The following is an 18669-nucleotide window of genomic DNA, read 5'->3' on the forward strand; positions in this document are numbered from 1 at the left end:
GAGCCCCTGAGAGCAGCCCGGCGATCTGCTCGGCAGCCTGCACGTACTCAGGACGCGTGCTTTTGTGACCGACGCGGGGGATGCAGCGTGTGCTGGTCCCGGGCCCATGGCCAGATGCACTGTCCCACTTAGCTTGGTCATGAAGCCCCTTTGGCCAAGAGGACATGAGGAGGCCTTGGGTGGAATCTGGCCGTGAATGGACTGCACCCTCCTGCCAGGGCCCTGGTGGGGTGCGGCAGAGCGGGAAGGAATGCTGGAAACCAGTTGTCCCCACATACAATGCCTCCTTTGAAGCTCTGGCTGCCCTCCCAGTGTGGCTCACAGGAGAGGCCGAGCTGGGTGGTGGAGGGCTCTGCAGGCCTAGAATGGGGGTGGGGGGCTGGGGTAGATTTCAGGGGCAGCCTGGGACAGCACCATGCCCTCCACTGTGGCTGGGAAGAAAGACAAGTTTCGTTGGGCTCCATTTTATCTAAAGCCAGTTCTGAACAAAAGACCATAAATCTCCCGTTTGGGGGAGACCCACAGCCGTGGGCCTGGAACCAACCACATTGCTTACCATCACGGTCAGTGGCTGGGAAGCCCAGACCGCTGAGCTCAACAGGGTTGGCACTCAGGCCCAGGAAGGCTGGTGGGGCTCCCCATCATTAGGGGAGTCCTGGGCCTGTGGGTGATGCCATGACCCGGGCCCACCTGTGTTCCTCCTTAGACTAGCGGCAGTGGAAGGCTTTCTTGGAAACCTGTGACACTGTTATTTTAAGACCACTGGTGGGTCTGAGCCCAGAGAGTATATTAGCATTTCTGTGTGTGCCTGTCTTCATTTATCATTCTCGATTAAGTCGAAAGGTTTCACCTCACATCTGTGGGTTTACCTCTTAGCACCCAAAGAAATGCCTCAGAGGCCGAGGCCAGGCAGTCAGAGCCTGCTTAGCTGCCAATAAATGGGCTTTTGAGCAATCTGCCTCAGCCTGAGCACCTTCCTCCATCTCTGTCTGCCCCCATGCCCCATGCTGCCCAAGTGTCAGCCCAGCTCAGGGGTCCCCTCTCCTGGATCCCTAAGCCCTCTGGGTTTCTCCTGGGACCGTCTTCTTGTCCCAGATAGGCTGGTGGCCTTCCTGGAGGACAGATATCATGTCTTCATGATCTTTGTTCCTTCACATGAGCTCTGCTACCTCACCGGGTATGGCTTTCGTCCAGGAAGGAGAGGAGGCATCAGAAGACCCATCAGATTGATTTTCTAGCTGAGCTGTGGCCTGTGGAGGGGCTTCAGCCCCCAGGGCTCCATGGTAGAAGTATCTGACATGCACCGATGAATTTGGGGGTGGAGGGGACTCTTCCTGGCACTCAGGGTATGGTCTTGACGACTGCTTCCTGAAGAGGACATGCGTGTACCCACAGACTCACCCACTCATGTGTAACACACACACATGCACACTCACACACCTCCCACACTCACCCACTCATATGTAACACACTACACTTTGGAGTCTAGAGGTAGAAATTCCCCTGGCTGGACCTCCAGGTGTGGCTGGCCCCCTCCTAGCCCCTCAGGGACTGCCCTGTGGACCCTGCTTGGCCTCAGGGGCTGTGCCCTGGACACTGCCATGCTCTGAATGCTGCCCTCTCTCTCCTCACCCCACGGCCCTGCTCTCTATAACCCCTTCCCACCCTACGGTCCCCACCTGTGGAGGGAATGGGATGCCATGGGGCCATATGCCCCTGTGGCCAGAGTTCCAGCTCTCTGGCTGGGGGCCAGGGCCATCGGACGTGAGGGCAGCTTGTCCCTTCAGGGGCAGCCAGCCAGGCTGGGCTCTGGGCTGCTGCTTATTTTAACTTGAGATAAAATCCACCATTTTAATGATTTCCAAGTATACGGTTCAATGGGTTTTTACTGTGTTTACAATGTTGTGCAACCATCACCACTATCTGATTCCAGAACATTTCTGTCACTCCCATAAAGAGCCCTGTACCCATGAATTAATGACCTCTCCCCTTTCCCCCCGCCGCAACCCCCGGGCAGCCACTCATCCACCTTCTCTCTCTGTGCCTGTTCTGGACATCTCGTGTAAAGGGAATCACGCAACGTGTGGCCTTTTGTGACTGGCTTCTGTCGCTTAGCCTGTGAGGTCCATCCGTGTGTAGCACGTGTCAGTCCCTCATTCCTGTGCATGGCAGGGTGATATTCCAGTTGCATGAACAGACCACATTTTGTTTATCTCTTCATCTGTTGATGGACATTTGGGTTGTTTCCATTTTCTGGTTATGATGATAATGCCGCTGTGAACGTTCGTGTATGAGGCTTTGTGTGCATGTATGTTTTCAATTCTTTTGGGTATAGGACTCGGAGTGGAATTGCTGGGTCCTGTGGTAACACTGTATTTAACTTTTTGGGCGACTGCCAAACTGCTTGTCAAAGCAGCTGCACCATTGCGCATTCTCATGGGGCTTCTTGGGTGGGCTCTTGGAAAGGCTCCCAGGGGCCTACTGCCCCCACCCTCCCCACTCGGAAGGTTACCTATGGCCCAAAGGATGAGAGATGCAAGAGGGTGTGGGTGGCCCCTCTCCAGGGCCTGTGGTGGTGATGTCAGCAGGCCCTCCCCACGGCCCCTTGTTCTTTTTGCCGAGAGGAAAATCTGGGTGGGCCCTGGGAGGGAGCCCTGGGTTTGCATTCTGGGCTTTGGCCATTAACCTGCTGTGTGACCTGGGATGAATCAGGCAACCTCTCTGAGCCTCCCTTTGACAGACCTGGCTGGGAGAGCTCTAAGGGGTCAAGCTGCACATTTCACTTACAGTTGGTAAACCTTCGGGCCCTGCTCATGTGTTGGGACTGACTGTCATTTAGTCTCCCTGCTCCATGGAGAGAATGCTTGCCCCCTCTCCTCCCCTCCTCTCTCCCAGGCATTTGTCTCTGGGCTGCTGTACTCACCATTGGGCTCGGGCGCCAGGTTGAGCGAGGGTGACGGTGGCCTGAGCCATGGTCACCAGCCTGTGCATCACTCAGAGGGCTGGCCACACGTTTCTGCTTTCCCAAGTGGGCCAGTGGGCACACGTTTTTCCAACCCTTTAGTCTAGTGCTTTCCTTCCTTGGTGCTTGCAGGCCACTAACTGAAGGGATGATAAAAAGAGACAATAGCAGAGTCCCATGGTTCCCTGTTGCCCTGTCCTCAGATTTTAGTTCCTGAAGGATCCATGTCGATAGAGCTGAGAGGCAGAACTTGGGTCTCTGCTGAGGTACCCGTGGAACCCTCCATGAGGGTCACCCACACTGTGGCTGATGTCACCCTACACTTGCTCACAGTGGATTTTGCCGGTGTACTTCCCTCTGCTCGGGACCCTCTGTTCCCCGTGTTCCAGCAGGTTGTCTCCTGTTCCCTGTCTGGCCCAGCTTAGACGTCCCCTCCTCCAGAAGCTTCTGTCAACTCCCCAGTTCTGGTTTGGGGCTCTGGTGTGGTAGCCTTCCCTAGTCAGTCTTCCTGTAGGCCTTGAAGTTATCATACTATTACCTTCTGGTTCCTTCTCTGTCATCTGGGGCAGGCAGTGGGCTGAAGGGCAGGGGACCTTCATCACACACCCACCTAATAAGTTTGCGCCCCTCCTGCGGCCACACCCCTTGATACACGCTGGGCATGCTTTGGTGGCATTTTCCTGTCCTTAGCTCCTGTCCCACTCTGGGAGATTCTTGCATAACTGGATATTCTTAGAAATCAGTGGTTCAAGTATCAGAACTTCAGGATAGGATGGTGGGGAAATCATGAAATGTTAAGGCTTGAAGCCTTCTCAAGAGACCCCCAGGCTCCTATCCTGCTTTCTTAGTGTGGAGGAGGAAAAATAATTTCCCCTTTACTCTTCTAGGTTCTTGGCTGAGGCACCCTGTAATAAACGATTAGCAAGAATAAAATAAACAGAAGTTGAACTACATGGATACCTCCTGTATATGTGGAAGAGGCCCAGGGAAACTGAGTAACTCCCTCAAATGGTCCAAGCCACCACCTTAACATCTCCAGCTAAAGACAAAAGACAAAGTTGGTGGGTGGGGAGGAGGAGTGAGTTATGGGAGGTTACCAAGAAAAGCACAGTAAACAAGGGGAAGGTTATGTGGATTTAAGTCATTTCCTTCTTTATTGATAAGAATTTCCCGAGATTTAGAGTCATCCTCCTTTTCCTGGTACAGACAGGGAGACACCCTTACAAATGGAGATTTTCCTTCTACATGAAAATGTCTCTTACAAAAGGCTCACTCCTACGCAATTTCTAGAGCTTTTCCTGTGTCTGCCATTTCTTAAAAATCAGTCTAAAATAATCCTTGTGCCACAGAGACATATTTTGGGGTGGCAGATTTTGCTCCCCTTCATTCGTTTTTCCCACAGTGTCCTCAGAAACCCTTAACTCCACTGCCCCAACAAATGTTGCTCCAGTCTTCTCAGAGTAGGGTGTAGATGACTGATAACTGCTTTGGGGGCTACCTTTCTCGGGAGCAGCACCGATGGTGATGTTTCCAAGCCTGCTCCCTTGATTTGGACAGACCTGGACAAGCTACTCTGGACCTCAGTTTGTTGACCTGTATATTGGGGACAGGAACCTGAGAGTTTTAAGGATTGGATTGGATTAGATTAGATTGGGGGTCAGCAAACTAAGGCCGCCACGTGTTTTTGGATTTTAAGTTTTACTGAGACGGACATACTTGTTGCTTATATATTGTCGATGGCCACTTGTATGCCAAATTGAATCGCCGAGACAGACACTGTATGACTCACAAAGCTAAAAATACTATCTGGTCCCCTACAGAAAAAGTTTGACAACTCCTAGATTACGTCATACAAGTTCATGAATCCTAGTTAAATAAGTATTTTTGCATTTTGCCAAAAAGGCAAAGCGGCGATGGTGACATTGGGTTGCTGGCAGTGATGGGGAGGGATTTGGGGGGGACATACTCCAGGGGTTCCTGCATAGGACTGCAGTAACACCATGATTTTTTCCCTTTAGGGAGAGGTTTCCACCCACTGCCACCTTTGATTTTTATAGCCAGCTCCTGGATAAGAGATCAAGGATGGTTCATCTCCGAGTCACAGGAGGGGAGGGGGAGGCTTGCAGGGGTGAATGGGCCGGGCTAGGGCACATGGGGAGATAGCGCTGAGTGGGAACTGGTACCTAGGCTCGTGACTCCCGGCCAGATCCCCCTTCTCTGCTGTTCATCGCCTCAGAGACTCAGCCATGGCCTGGTGCCCGGCAAAGGGCTTGTGCCTCCAAATTCAGTGGTGTGGCATGAACCCTCATGCTAAGTTGGCTTCTAGAGGCAGGAAGAGAGCCCACGTGATGGGGCAGAGGGGGCTGGTGGGCAGGGTCCAAGCCACAGCCTCTCCTGTGGGTCTGACCTCTGTCTCTCTTCCCATCCTGGTTGGCAGCCTTCGGCCTGGGCGACCTCCCCAACCTGCTGGGCCTGGTGGGGGAGCAGCTGGGCGATGGGGAGCGGAAGCGGCGGCATGTGAAGGCGGGCAGCTACAGCATCGAGGTGCTGCTGGTGGTGGACGACTCGGTGGTGCGCTTCCACGGCAAGGAGCACGTGCAGAACTACGTCCTCACCCTCATGAACATCGTGAGTGGCCCCGCGTCCCGGGGCGTGGGGTGGGGGGCGTGGGGCACCACCAGTCTTAGAGCAGAGCCGATTTCTCTCGGACCTGGTGTTTCGGGTGCACGTACAGCTCGCTCCCCAGCCCAGCTGTGAGGCGGGCCTGAGTTGGCCTGCCGTCCACTCCAGGCCGAGGCTGATGTCCGCTGCCCACGCCTGTGCCGAGGTGCCCCCAGGCATCGGTGCCAGCCCCTGGCAAGCTGGAACCCCAGGGACAGTGGCTTCAGGGCTGGGACGCATTCAGAGTCCGAGGCAGGTGTGGCCTGGGGCCTCACAGGCTTTGGAGTTGCAGGGACTCCCTGAGACCCCTCATCTGCAGAAAGTACCTGATCTCAGGCTGGGAAGACTGGCCAGCTAGTTGTCAATCTGCCGCGGATGGGGGTGGGGAGGGGAGTCCCAGGCCCTGAAGGTGGGCCTTTGGTGTTCATTGAGGACAGAAATGCTGTTATGTAGATTTAGATCATTGCCTTCCTTGATTAAGAGTTTCCGGAGCTTGAATCATCCCCGTCTTCTGGTACGGCTAGAGAGACACCCTTACAAATGGATAGTTCCCTTACACCTGTCAATGTCTCCTACAAAAGGGTAGCTTCCACTGGGGTTTTCAGAGCTTCTCATAGGTCTGCAGTTTCTTAAGAATAACCAGCTTAAGATAATCAGTGGGGTGACAAAACCTGCCTCCCTTCATTGTTCTTACAGCTCTCTTGTCTGTGTGTATATAAGTGCTTCTTTGTCTAAGCGCCTGAAGGTGAGGTCCTGAGACGGGGTATTTGTCTTATACTTTTTTTTTATTTTATTTTTTTCTTATTATGTTATGTTAATCACCATACATTACATCATTAGTTTTTATGTAGTGTTCCATGATTCATTGTTTGCGTGTAACACCCAGTGCTCCATGCAGAACATGCCCTCTTTAATACCCATCACCAGGCTAACCCATCCCCCCCCACGCCCCTCCCCTCTAGAACCCTCAGTTTGTTTCTCAGAGTCCATAGTCTCTCATGGTTGTCTCCCCCTCTGATTTCCCCCTCTTCATTCTTCCCCTCCTGCTATCTTCTTTTTTTTTTTTTTTTAACATATAATGTATTATATTTTGAGCCCCAAGGGCACATAGCACAGTGCCCGTCCCCTGATAGGTGATTGGTAAATATGGAGAGAGGCAGGGAGCCGGCATCCACCGAGAGGGAACGAGAAGGCAGCAGATTTGTGTCCACAATGCAGGTGTAAAGAAAAGGGGGGCAAGAAATCAGATCCAATTACAAGGAGCCTCAGGGAGGGGAGGGCTGCCTGAAAGTTTCCCCCCTCACCACCTCTTTGTTTGGATATTAATTCTTCTGTCCCTCAAGGAACCTGTGGTTTGGGACTCATGGAGCAAAGGCTCCACCACGGAGGGAGGATGACTATGAATATGGACACACCCAACTCCCAGAGCACCTGACCACCTACCCAGACTCCAGAGATTGCTAACCTAACCTAAGGCCACACAAGCCAAGTACTAATCCCATTAGTGGGAGAGCAGGGTTAGCCCCTGGAGCCAGCAGGTGGAGAATGGGAGTGGTGGGGCAGGGCAGGGGGCAGGGGAGGCCTTAGGAAGCCCTCAAGTGCTGGGAGCCTGGGTCCTGGGTCCAGACTGGGGGCTGCAGACCCCAGGAGTGTGACCCTGTGAGCCAGGCCTTATTTAGTCCCAGAGTCTTTCAGTTTGCTAAAAGATAATTTTCAGGAAAAGGTAAAATCATGACTCTCATACAGAAATAAAAACAGGCAAGTGTTAAAGGTTTTGCTTTACTCACCAATTAATGAGAGAACCAGGCAAATGTGAAAACCCTTTCAAAAGAGAACCCCAAGAATGGAAACATTTATAATCAGGAATTTTGAAATGAAGGTGCAAACAGAGAGCAGAATTGGCTGTCTCACAGGGTGGAGGACAAGACAGAATTTGTGCATCCATGGACAATGTGCATTGCTGTCATATGCCGAGCTCTCAGTTGTGAACTAGCTTCCGTGGAATCAGATTCAGATAAGGCCGAAAGCTATGCTGTGGACAAGGCAGTTTCCATCAAAGCACACATTATAATTATTCTTGGAGTTTGAGGCCTGGCCGGGGTCCCAGGTAGAGAGCCAGTCCCGTGGACTGCGGGGAGTTTGGCGGCCCGTCTGACTTATAGGCTGCGTCCCTGTCCCTGGAGCCGGGAGGGTAGCAGCCTTGCTCAGGACACACCCCTGGGTGCTGGCTATGTGACCATCCTAAGCAACTAAGTAGGTGAGGTCTTTTGATGAATCATATAAGCAGATATTGTTTTCTGTAGAGCAAAGTATACTTTTGGAACCATTTTCCAAAGGCTTGCCCAGACTGAGATGTGATTTGTTCAGGAGGGTCTTGTTCAATCCCTCTGACCTGGAGCTGTATGGAGGGTGGTGGCGAGTGCGTGGGAAGTGCCACCAAGTTCTTGAGGTTCCCAATGTGGAGGCCTGTCGCCTAGTAGTCCTTCCCTGGCGTCCCTCCCCATGTCCCCTGAACTTTATTGAGGACGTTTATTGGAGAAGAGTTCAGGCTCTCATGACCTGGGACCCATGAGCCTTGGCCAGGAGCTCCTCTGCTTAATCCTCACCAAAGACTGTGCCCTGAGGGCCTGCCTTGGAGACTGCTCTTTCCATAGGCTTGGTTCTACTTTCCTTCTCCTTACAACCTACCAGAAAGTAGGTGGGAAGAGTAAATGTCTTCCAGAGGTTCCTGAAGGCTGCTTGAGGCTGCTGCTTCTGCTCACTGCTGGCTTGTCCTATGGATGTGGGAACAGAAGGGGTAGTTGAGGCAGAGCTTCTCCCCACCCCCCCCCCGGGCCTGTTCCTCTGCGGGAAGGAGGCTCACCGTGCTGAGGAGCTGTTGTGTGCAGACCCACAGCCGTCTCAGGGGGTATGTGAGCAGTGGGGGGTCCTGATTTCCCAGGTGCAGAGGGCAGCTAAGCAGAGTTCCGGCCCATGGAGGTGAGCGGATACGTGACCAAGCAGGTCTCCTCCCAGGGGACCAGCAGCTCAGCCCATCCATTGTGTGGGAACTTTATTTGGCTGGGATGCTTGAAACACTAATTTCCTGAGGGATTTTATGAAGCCAGTAAAAAGGGGGTCCCTGTGCTGTCCCCTTGGAGTGCCTGCCAGCCAGCCTGCGACCATTTCTGATCTTGATTTGCGGGACCAGGGCTGGCCTGGTAGGATCAGGGAGAGATCCGGTTCCTGGGATGTATGGTCCCATTGTGCTAACCCCAGAGGAGGGGCCGAAGCCATTAGTGAAACACTCCGAACCATCTGATCAGGCCCTGCTCACTGGCAACTCTCAGGGCATCCAGCCTCTCACTTTTCCTTTGCATTACCCTGGGGATGTGCTATACATATTCATGCAGCTGCAGGTGGTGGCCCGGCTCCCTCCTCTCTCCTCCTGACATGCTGGTGGGCCCCTAATGGACTTTATTTGCCTGTGCCTCAGTTTACCCATCTGTACCAGGCCACTTACCTTAAAGCTTAAAGGGGAACTGTTTTGAGAGCTTTGAGACATAAGGGAAAGTTGTATTCAGCATGTAGTAGTGAGTGCCTGGTGTATGCTTAGTATGACAGACAGACTCCTATTCTAGAAGCTTTGGTCTGGCTACAAAAACAAGCCTCAGCCCATGGAATATTTTTGGGGCAGTGCTGAAGGAGCTTAGAGGAGGCAGCCATCTCTGTGGACTGGTGGGGGGGTGGGGGGGAAGAGGCTTTCTGGAGCGGTTTGGAGCTGAGCCAGCCTCAGGGTGGGGGGCAGGGGTTTGGTGAGGTAGAGCGTGCAGGCCCGGCGAGCATGCCACCATGCACTGCAGGGTGTGGACGCAGGAATGAGGGGCAGCCAGGCCTGCAGAGACCTTTCAAGAGCTGTGGCAGGAGGGTCCCCCAGGCAGTAGCTGGGCTCTGGCACGGAGAGGAGTGCTGAACAGCGCATGACAGGGGCACCAGGGTGGGTAAGGGAGGAGAAGATGGACCCCAGAGCCAGCCGAGGCTGTGACGGGCCAGCAGGAAGCCTCCGGAGACAGGGACTGTGAGCTTTCTCGAATATCACAGTATCATTCCAGTACATACCACATGTCAGGCACGGGGCTGAGAACCTCACAGACAGGCTCCGTGAATCCTCACTGTGGCCTAGGCCAGTGGCATTCCTTTAACCGCTGTGGCTCTGAGAAGCCAAGTGACTTGGCTCAGACTAATAAGCGGCAGAGTTAGGATTCAAACCCAGATCTGTCTGATCCCGAAGTTCGTGTTTTCCCCACAGCTGCTGTGGTAGAACCTGGGGCAAGTAGCTCTGAGGAGGAGGGAGAAGGAGGATCACAGGCCCCCGGAAGGAGCCTCTCCCCAAAATGGTCCCCATATCCAAGTCAGGATTCTGGGGCTTCGCCCTGGGCTTTCTTCCTGCTCTTGTCTTGGCTCCTGGATGTGGCTGGGCTTGCCAGCCAGGGCCACGGAGAGAAGCAGGCACTGTCAGGGGCCCTCTCCTTGCCTGGAGTGACACACTGAATCTCTGGGGTGAGGACCCCCTTGGACAGGGGGATCCTCTGAGGGCCCAGAGCCAGAGCAGAGGGAGGGTGAGGAGACAGAGAAGCCCTTTCGTCGGTCCTCACTGAGCCAGTCTACAGCCGGACCCTTCTTGGCAGCCCACTCTTGCAGTGGTAGGCTCGCTGCCCACCTTGCTCTCCACCCCACCCGGCCAGGCTGATACCACAAAGGCATTGGACATGGTTGCTGGAGAGACATTGCCTGGTGTCTCTGAGAGGGTCCTCCCCACTCTCATCTGCTTCAGGACGCCTTCCTGAGGCTTCTCAGATGCCCTGCTGGGAAAGCATGGTCCAGATGGCTGTCAGACCAGGGCCTTGGTAGCCTCAGCCTGGGAGAGTGGCATTCTCTTGGCACATAACTGTGTTAAATATTCATCATAAAGGCCGGTTTGGAACACCACAAAAAAACTGCCTTCGTGCTGAGAGAGTGTTGCTTTGCCAGCCCTTTTCCGTTTGGGGATATGTGAGCCTCCCGAACAGCTCATCCTCCCTGCTCATTGGAAGGACGCAAATCTTCCCCCTCCCTCTCTTTTGAATCCTTTCTCTTCTCTTGTCTCTAAAAAGCGTTCCACTGCTTTTTTAGGGCACCCAGAGACCACCAAAACTAAAAGCAAACATCTTACTTTAAGGTAGTGGTTCTTAACGGGGGCAGTTTTGCCTCCCAGGGGACTCTGAAGAAGGTTTGGAGATTATTTTTTGGTTATCCCAGCTGGAGGGAATGCTTCTGACATCCCCGAGGAGCCTGGAGTTGCTGCTCAACATCCTACATGCACAAGACGCCCCCAGCCTGAGTGGTCCTTGGGGCCAGGCGCCCAGCCCTAAGGTGTTAGCTCCACATGCTGGCATTTGCTTTTTCAGAGCAGGCCCCCTGGGCAAAGAGTGGTGCTTCACAAAAGCACAAATGCTGGGGTTCCTGGCAGGAGGGCCATAATAATAATGACCGTCCCTCACGGTGGCGGGGAGAGCTTTATGGTCGACAGAGCACTTTCATGCCAGGCATCTCAGTTGCCATATGGACAGCAGGGATCCTGTGCTGCAGGCCGCAGAGGATTACTGATACACACCCCACACAGTGCACCCAGCGCAGAGAGAGTGCTTGTTTCCACACACGTGCGTGTACAAGCACGCACATCTGGTCATCTGTGTGTATAACACAGATGTGTGTGTAGATACATGTACCAAATCAGGTGCGCACACGCAGAGGAGTCCACACATCATGCGTGGACACATACTTACCATATTTCATCAAAATTGAACCCATTGATTGTCAGATGCTCTATTATTTTGCGTAGTTAAGAAACAGAAAAGGTGGGGTGCCTCGGTGGCTCGATTGGTTAAGCGGCTGACTCTTGGTTTCGGCTCAGGTCATGATCTTGGGGTCCTGGGATCGAGCCCTGTGTTGGGCTCCGTGCTTGGTGGGGAGTCTGCTTCAAGATTCTAGCTCCCTCTGCCCCTCTCCCTGCTCACCTGCTCTCTCTGTCTCTCTAAAATAAATAAATCTTAAAAAAAAAAAAAGAAAGTACTACCTATTAAATTCTGATAGTGATGTTTCCTTATCATTTAGAATTTTTATTTGTACATTTTGGAAGAGCTCTTTTAACTTGATTGAGACTTAGATATTTATCATATATTACTTGTGTACATACATAGACATGACAGCATGGGAAAATAAGGTATTCCCTTAACTTCTTCCATTCAGAGTGTTTCTTGTCCAAGTCCCTTTCCGCACAGAGCCATCCCAGTGTGTCCTTTTCCGCACAGCATTGTCCCCTGTGCCATCCGGAGTATGGGCCATGTTGCAGGCGTGCCCCACTCTTATCTTTGGGATTTCCTCCAAGCTGGAACCTGTTCTGCAAGCTTTGAAAAGTGGATGCCTTCTTGATTTTACCGGAAGGTGGCAGTGGAGGTTTTCAGACAACCAGGACTCACCTCCCTTCCTCAGATGGGCCCCAAACGGTCCACTGTCAGCAACGGCAAGGGGTTGCAGTGTCCTGTGAAGCCCCAGGAATAACGTGAGATTCTGGCTCGCCTGGGCGGTGACAACCCGCTGTGACTGCCCCCTGACCCGCTGCGATTGTAAACAGGGAAAGAAGAGCGTCTTAGACACATGCAGTGCGGTGCTTGCTGGACGCCTGGTCGGCAGAGTCGCTGCATCCCCTCTTGTTGGACACTTTGGGACTGGGAGAACAGAGGGCTGGTCCTGGGGCCTGGGGCTGAGAAAGGGTAGGACAGGTGATTGTGGCCAGGCCTCTCCTCCCAGCAGGGCTGCCCCCATTCCGTTCGGGTTCAGAGCCGAAAGTGACCCGGGAAGGCACGTGGGCAGAGGCTGGACGTGAACTCCGACCATGGCTGCTGGCTCAGGCAGGCTCTGCCATCAACGGGGGCCTGCTCTTCGGTACGACGAGGGTAATGTGCCACGCTCCTTGGAGCTCCTGCGAGGAATGGCTGACTCTTAGAACCAGAGTGGAGAATGTCCAAGATGAGCCTCCCATAGCGCCAGAAAGGAAGGAAGTGTTCAAACACCACCCAAACACCCCATAACCGACAGCGAGGGTGTGTTAAAAGGACACGGGAGCCAACTGCAAGAGCTCCCGGTGGCCGAAACTGGGACAGTTTGAGCAACAAAATAAATAATGTAGCATTAAATTATAACCCAGGGTATAAAATCCATATCCACGGGTTCATACTGATAAACAAACGACAGAATAAATAAACAGGTTGGAGGAGAAGAATTCCGAATAATTGAGGCAGGTACTCCGTCCTCAGGTGGATTTTAACTCCCACTCCTGCAGCAGGGGCTCTGCACGGTGACTTTGTCCTAAAGAGCATGGCCTGGGGGTGGACGCTGTCCTGGCAGGCAATGGCGGTCAGCCTCGCCAGGGGCAGGTCCTTCCGGCTCCAGGTGCCCTGACATCATGTGGGGAAGGTAGCACTTCAGCTCTGTGGCCTTCCTCCCCTAGGCCCGCGCCCCCCATCTAACCATGAGACAAACATCAGATGTACCCACATGGAAGGCCAGTCTGCTGAATGCCTCACTGGAGTTCCTCAAGACCGTTGGGGTCATCAAAACCCAGGGAAGTCTGAGGAACGTTCAGAGAGGGGGAATGCCCTATAGCAGCCTGAGGGGATGCGGTGGTGAAATGTAACCTGGGGGCCTGGATGTGGTCTCGGAGCAGAAACAAAGGACATTAGGGGAAAACTGGGGAGATCTGAAACAAACATGGGCTTTCGTTAATAATAACGTGTCCTGTTGGTTCAGTCCTGTGACAAATGTACCACGGTCATGGCAGGTGTTAATCATAGGGGAAGCAGGGCGTGGGGCCCTTGGAAACTCTCTAGACTCGGCTTGCAGCTTTTCTAGAAATCTAAATCTATTCTAAAATCAAAAGTATACTAATTAGAAAGGAAAGAAGGGATAGTACTTCCTTCCGGGCAGGTCGCTGGGAGGGTGCGGGGAGGTGGGCAGGAGCCGTGGCTGTATCAGCCCCTCCTTTGATGGCAGTTCATGTCCTCTCCTACTTGAGCAGGGGGTGGGCTTGGGACCTCGGGATCGTGCTTGCCCAGCACGGCCCCTCCCTGTCTGGAACCTGCCTCCACCTGGCTGACCAGGCAGGTGGACATGCTGCCTCAGAGCTCCTCGGGAGCCATGCTCCCTAGCAGTGTGGGAACCCAGGGCTGGCCAGGGACCATTCTGCGCTGGACCCTGTCTCTGCACGGACAAGGAGAAGCCCATCTTGGCCTGGTCCAGAAGGGAAGGCTGCCATTTGCCCTCCCATGGGCTCCCCAGGGGCCTAGCTCTCCCCTCCAGCCCTAGACAGAGGCCCAGGCATTTCTGCTGTAACCCAGAGTCTGATCCTCCCTTTGGACAGGAAAACAGATGCAGAGCTCCCACCCCAATAGACCCTCCTTTCCTTCTTCCTGCTCCCTGGGCTTGACTCCAAAGCCAGCCCCCTGCCAGGAGGCCTGCCCATGCAGGGGTTACAGGAGAACAGGGAAGGGGCTCTTGCAACTAACTACCCCCTGCCTGGCCATGTTGCTCTTTACTGGATTTGGAAACCCACTTTCTCCTCTCCCAGGCCAGAGGAAGCCCACTCCAGCCGGCCTGCCACAGGGGCTGGTTCTGGAAAGCAGCTGGGCATAGTGGCTAAGAGTCACAGAGATCTGAGTTTAAATCTGAGCCCTCCCACTTTCCAGCTGGGTGGCCCTGGGTGAGTTACTCAGCCTCTCTGAACCCTGGCTTTCTCACCTGTGAAATGGGAACAATTCCTCTCTCCATAAGGTTGATGTGAGGTTGTATGCAAGCCCTCAGCATGTGCCTGGCACATAGTAGGTGTTCAGTGAACAGCAGCTCTTCCTCCAACCCTAGTGGTTTCTAGCTTCTGCTGCATTATCGTGTAGTTTCTCCCTTCTTCTGTTTTGTCTCCCCATGGCCAGAGAGTCCTGACCTTTGCTTGTTTTTCTAGTACATACCCAGTGGCGGTCCCAAGCCAATACGTGACATGGAACCCTAACCTGGGGATCTTGGCAAATGACATTGAACGTGGCTGAGGTGGGGAAGCAAGGAGACCAGACACAGTGTTCTTTTCTGCCCTGTGGGTATGTCTGGCGGCTGTCACACTGGGGCCCACACCCATGGGAAGCGATTCCGGCTCTCCCCAGAGCTGGCGCACTGGCCTGCCTTCTGCCGTTTGGGAGGCAGCCGTGGAGGGCAGAGGCCGACAGAGCTGGTTCTGGAGAGCACAGCCAGACCAGAGCCTGTCAGGGAGCCGCCTGTGGGTGTGTTCCAGAGGTCCTGGGCCTCTCAGGTAGCAGCGCCTCCTGGCTGTGGTTCCGCCCCCGGCTCACGGTTGTGGCTGGGACCCATGTGCCAGGTGGCTTCCGCGGTTCTGGGTGGACATGGCAGCCCTGTCCAGCCACCTCCTTGGCCTGCGCAAGCGGTCAGGACAGCTTCAGCGGAATCCAAGCCCGAAGGTCCTACTCAAGGGCTAGGGCTGATCAGGGTGTGTGCACGTGAGCATGCCAGGGCCCCAGAGATGGACCAGACCAGGGGATGTGGAATGGCAGGGCCAACCCCACCTTTTTTTTTTTAATGAGGGAATAAGGTTGTAAAATAGAATTACTTTATTTTTTTTTTTAAGATTTTATTTATTTATTTGAGAGAGAGAGTGAGAGAGAGAAAGAGCACAAGAGGGGGGAGCGGGAGAGGGAGAAGCAGACTCCCTGTTGAGCAGGGAGCCCGATGCGGGACTTGATCCTGGGACTCCAGGATCATGACCTGAGCCGAAGGCAGTCGCTTAACCAACTGAGCCACCCAGGCGCCCTAGAATTACTTTATTTTTATCACTCTTATGTAGTATAAGAAAAGACTAGACTATCGCTCACGCCTCAGAACTATTCATCCACTCTTGTGCCTTAGGCCACCTTTTGGGGATCACTTTCCATCTTCCTTTGCTACAGACCCTTTGATGGGGTCTGTATAACTGTCTCAGGTTCTGTTCCCTTGATAATGTCTTCTTTCCTTGATAATGTCTGTTGAAAATCTACTCCTAACCAGATGGCCCTTCCTTGGCAAGTGGCCCCGTCCTCTCTCTTCTTGCCACCCGGAAGTCATGTGACTGACGTGAGCATGGGGAGAAGTCTCCCAGAGACTGTGGCCACCGTCTCACCCCAGGAACGGAGCAGCTATGCTCAATGGGACTTTCAGAGAGAGACTTGAGGCCAGTGGGGGAAGCAGACAGGCAGGTTGAATGGGGTTCATGACACCCAGAACTTTCTAACGGGCTAGCACATGCATGCATTGGGGAGTGTGTGAGCAGGGGCTGGGAAGAAACTCCCCATCCTGGGTGGGGCTTGCCTCAGCTGCCCGGATTACCACCGGCCTCGGGGCTCTCTTGATGGCTCCAGGATTCCTGCTTTTCTCTCCCCTGCACAGAACCTCTGCCCATCTCCTCCAAAGGTCCCATGACTTTCTTGGGCGAGGCTCATTCTCGGTCCTCCAGCAAGCCCTCCCTGACCCTTCTGGCCTATGTATACCCCATCTCCTTTACCCCCAACTCCTGGGGTCTGGGTCCACCAGTCACCTGAAGCATTTGGTTGCTAGATTATTTCAGAGTGCTGTGCTGTGCTGAGCAAGGTCTCTCTGGATGGAGAGACCTTGTCTCTGTCCCTTTCTGCTTGCTCAGTATTACATTTAGGCCAGTCACCCAGGAGTGGGAGGTGGCATCAGGAGGCCCCACTCAGTCCCCACCAGTGTTGGACACTTGGGCTCTCATTCTACCTCCTGTTCTGAGGGGTGGCAGCCTTCTCCCCAGTCCCACCGTGAGGACCTCCCAGTGTCCTGCGCTGGAGATGCCAGCCATGGGAGCAGGAGTCGCTGGAGGCTTTGATGGGTGGGTTTGGCCTGCTGAGTGTGGAGACAGCAATAAAGGATATGGCCAGATTCTGGCAGCAATCTTCCTGACCCACTCTGGAGAGAGACAGAGCAGGAAGACAATGGCCCTGGGAATTTCCAGATGCCCAGGGGCTCTGCACATACCTCTACCCAAGCATTCCAGTGACTGCTCTCTTTTCCTGCCCCGGGGGCAACCAGTGGGTTTATATGTGTCCATGTGGGGCGCAGATGTGACTGTGTAAAGCATGCCTTGCTTAGCACCCCATCTTTGGTCTGCGTGCTTGCAGGGCACATCAGGGGGTCTGAGACGCCTGCCACACCCCATGTAGAAGGAAGGCCACATTCTGAGTTGGAGGGGCTGAGATGTGAAGGTTATGTAAGAGTTATCCTGCAGCAGGTGGATGATTATTTCAGCAGAAGAGCAAAGAATTCATAGGTTGGAATTCTGTTAGGGAGAAAATGCGTGTGGCCCCACCGCCATGGAGCACCCCTTCCACCACACGGTTCTCTTAGGATAAGTCGGGACACATAGGTTGAGAAGGACGTCATCTCCTTCCACATTTGGGCACTCTGCCCCCGTGATGTGTGCTGGGGAGTGGAGGAGTGTGGAAGGAAGTGCCTCCGCCCATTGGATTTCCCGTCATTCCCTGTGCTGGGGTGTTGGGGGGCCTGCTGTTTCGCAGCAGGCGCTGGTCTTTGGTCTCTGTTGGGTCCAGACATGGGTGCTAGGTCGGCCCCGGCGGAAGGAAGCCTGACACAGGGTGCTCTGAAGTCCACGTGCTCCCGAGTTAGGGTAGCTTCCTGTTCCGGGGGAGCCGGTGGGGGCCCTATGGTGCACACAGCTTCGGCTGCCAGGCTCTGTGGCCATAGCCTGCTCTGTGTTTGGCCGGCCCGGGAACAGGCCTCCAGTCGCCTCCTGGCTTTCCCCTCCCTGTGGGACCCTCACATATAGGCTTGGCAGCTCTGTTCCTCTCTATTGGGTAGACAGCAGTCCCTTTGTGGGTTGTCGGCTGGTTACTTTGCTCATAGGCTGCAGGGCATGGAGAGATGGAAGCAGGGAGAACAGGGCCATGTATGAAACGCCCTCCAGGTCCTGGGAAGACGTGCGGCCAGGAGTCAGAGGCTGGGATCCACTTCTGCCTCTCTGGTGTGTGGCCCACTCATTGTTCCCAGATGCGGAGTTGGCATGAGATGTCCATGTGCCAGCCCTATGACGGCCATTATGATCCGCATCTATAGGGACAGAAACAGAGGTCCTAAGGAGTTGCCTGGTGTGCCCTGAGCCACCCAGAATCCAGGGCAGAGGTAGGATTTGAACCCGGGACTCTGGCCCCAGTAGCTGCATTGCTTTACCAGTGCTGCGTGCTGACGCTGACTTGCTAAGCAAGTCACTCCTCTCTGGGGTTACGTTCAATGAGGCGATTAGTTACATAAGTCGTGGCCCATCACACACAGACATTGGAGATGATGCTTTTAAATATGCGGAATACTGTTTCACAAAACAAACAACATATAAACAGTATATTCAGTATGATTACTGTTTTGTAAAATGAGCCCACACACGTATGCACACACACACACACACACGGCAAAAAGCACGGTAACTGGTTATCCTACATCTATCTGGCAGACGGTCGATTTTCTTCTTCCACCTTTTTTTGTACTTTTCAAAGTTTATAGGGTGAAATCTTTTATATTCAGAAAAAAAAGTTAGTTAAAAAAGCTGGAATTGTTCAAGGGGCATCCTCAGGAGATGGACACTCAGGGGAGAGTGACCTCCCTGTCCTTGGGGGTGGACAGGCTGAGGCTTGTCCATCTGTCATGGACACTGTTCCTGGGTATCCTGATTAGAGGAATGGGGAGGACAGCATTCTTTGGTGGACTGTTCCTGGCACGGCCCCCCGGGTCCCTGGACCTATGGAAGAAAGGAGTTTCCCAATGCCATGCTCCTCAAACTTGACCGTGGCTGAGAATCCCTGGAGACTGTGGTCACATTGCAGACTCTGACTTGGGAGGTGGGCCCGAGACTCTGCATTTCTAAGACCCTCGTGTACTTTCCTTTGGATTTGCCCTGGAAAAGTTCCCCG

The 18669-nt window shown here is 53.7% G+C and overlaps 1 protein-coding gene across 5 annotated transcripts in view; it reads left to right on the top strand.

Moving 5' to 3' along the window:
- ADAMTS14 (ADAM metallopeptidase with thrombospondin type 1 motif 14) overlaps window positions 1-18669 on the top strand; it is a 73751-nt gene that overhangs the window by 23681 nt on the left and 31401 nt on the right. For all 5 annotated transcript variants that reach the window (XR_010412467.1, XM_064594769.1, XM_064594770.1 and 2 more), the window contains exon 4: window positions 5400-5590. Coding sequence is in view for 4 of the 5 variants with exons in the window: in XM_064594769.1 (XP_064450839.1) it covers window positions 5400-5590 (191 nt within the window). In the remaining variant the exon portion in view is untranslated. The remainder of the gene's footprint in view (window positions 1-5399; window positions 5591-18669) is intronic.

Source organism: Mirounga angustirostris, unplaced genomic scaffold (assembly GCF_029215605.1).
Source record: "Mirounga angustirostris isolate CCGP_5_RB_7025 unplaced genomic scaffold, mMirAng1.0.hap1 SCAF_6, whole genome shotgun sequence".
Taxonomy (NCBI): Eukaryota; Metazoa; Chordata; class Mammalia; order Carnivora; family Phocidae; genus Mirounga; species Mirounga angustirostris.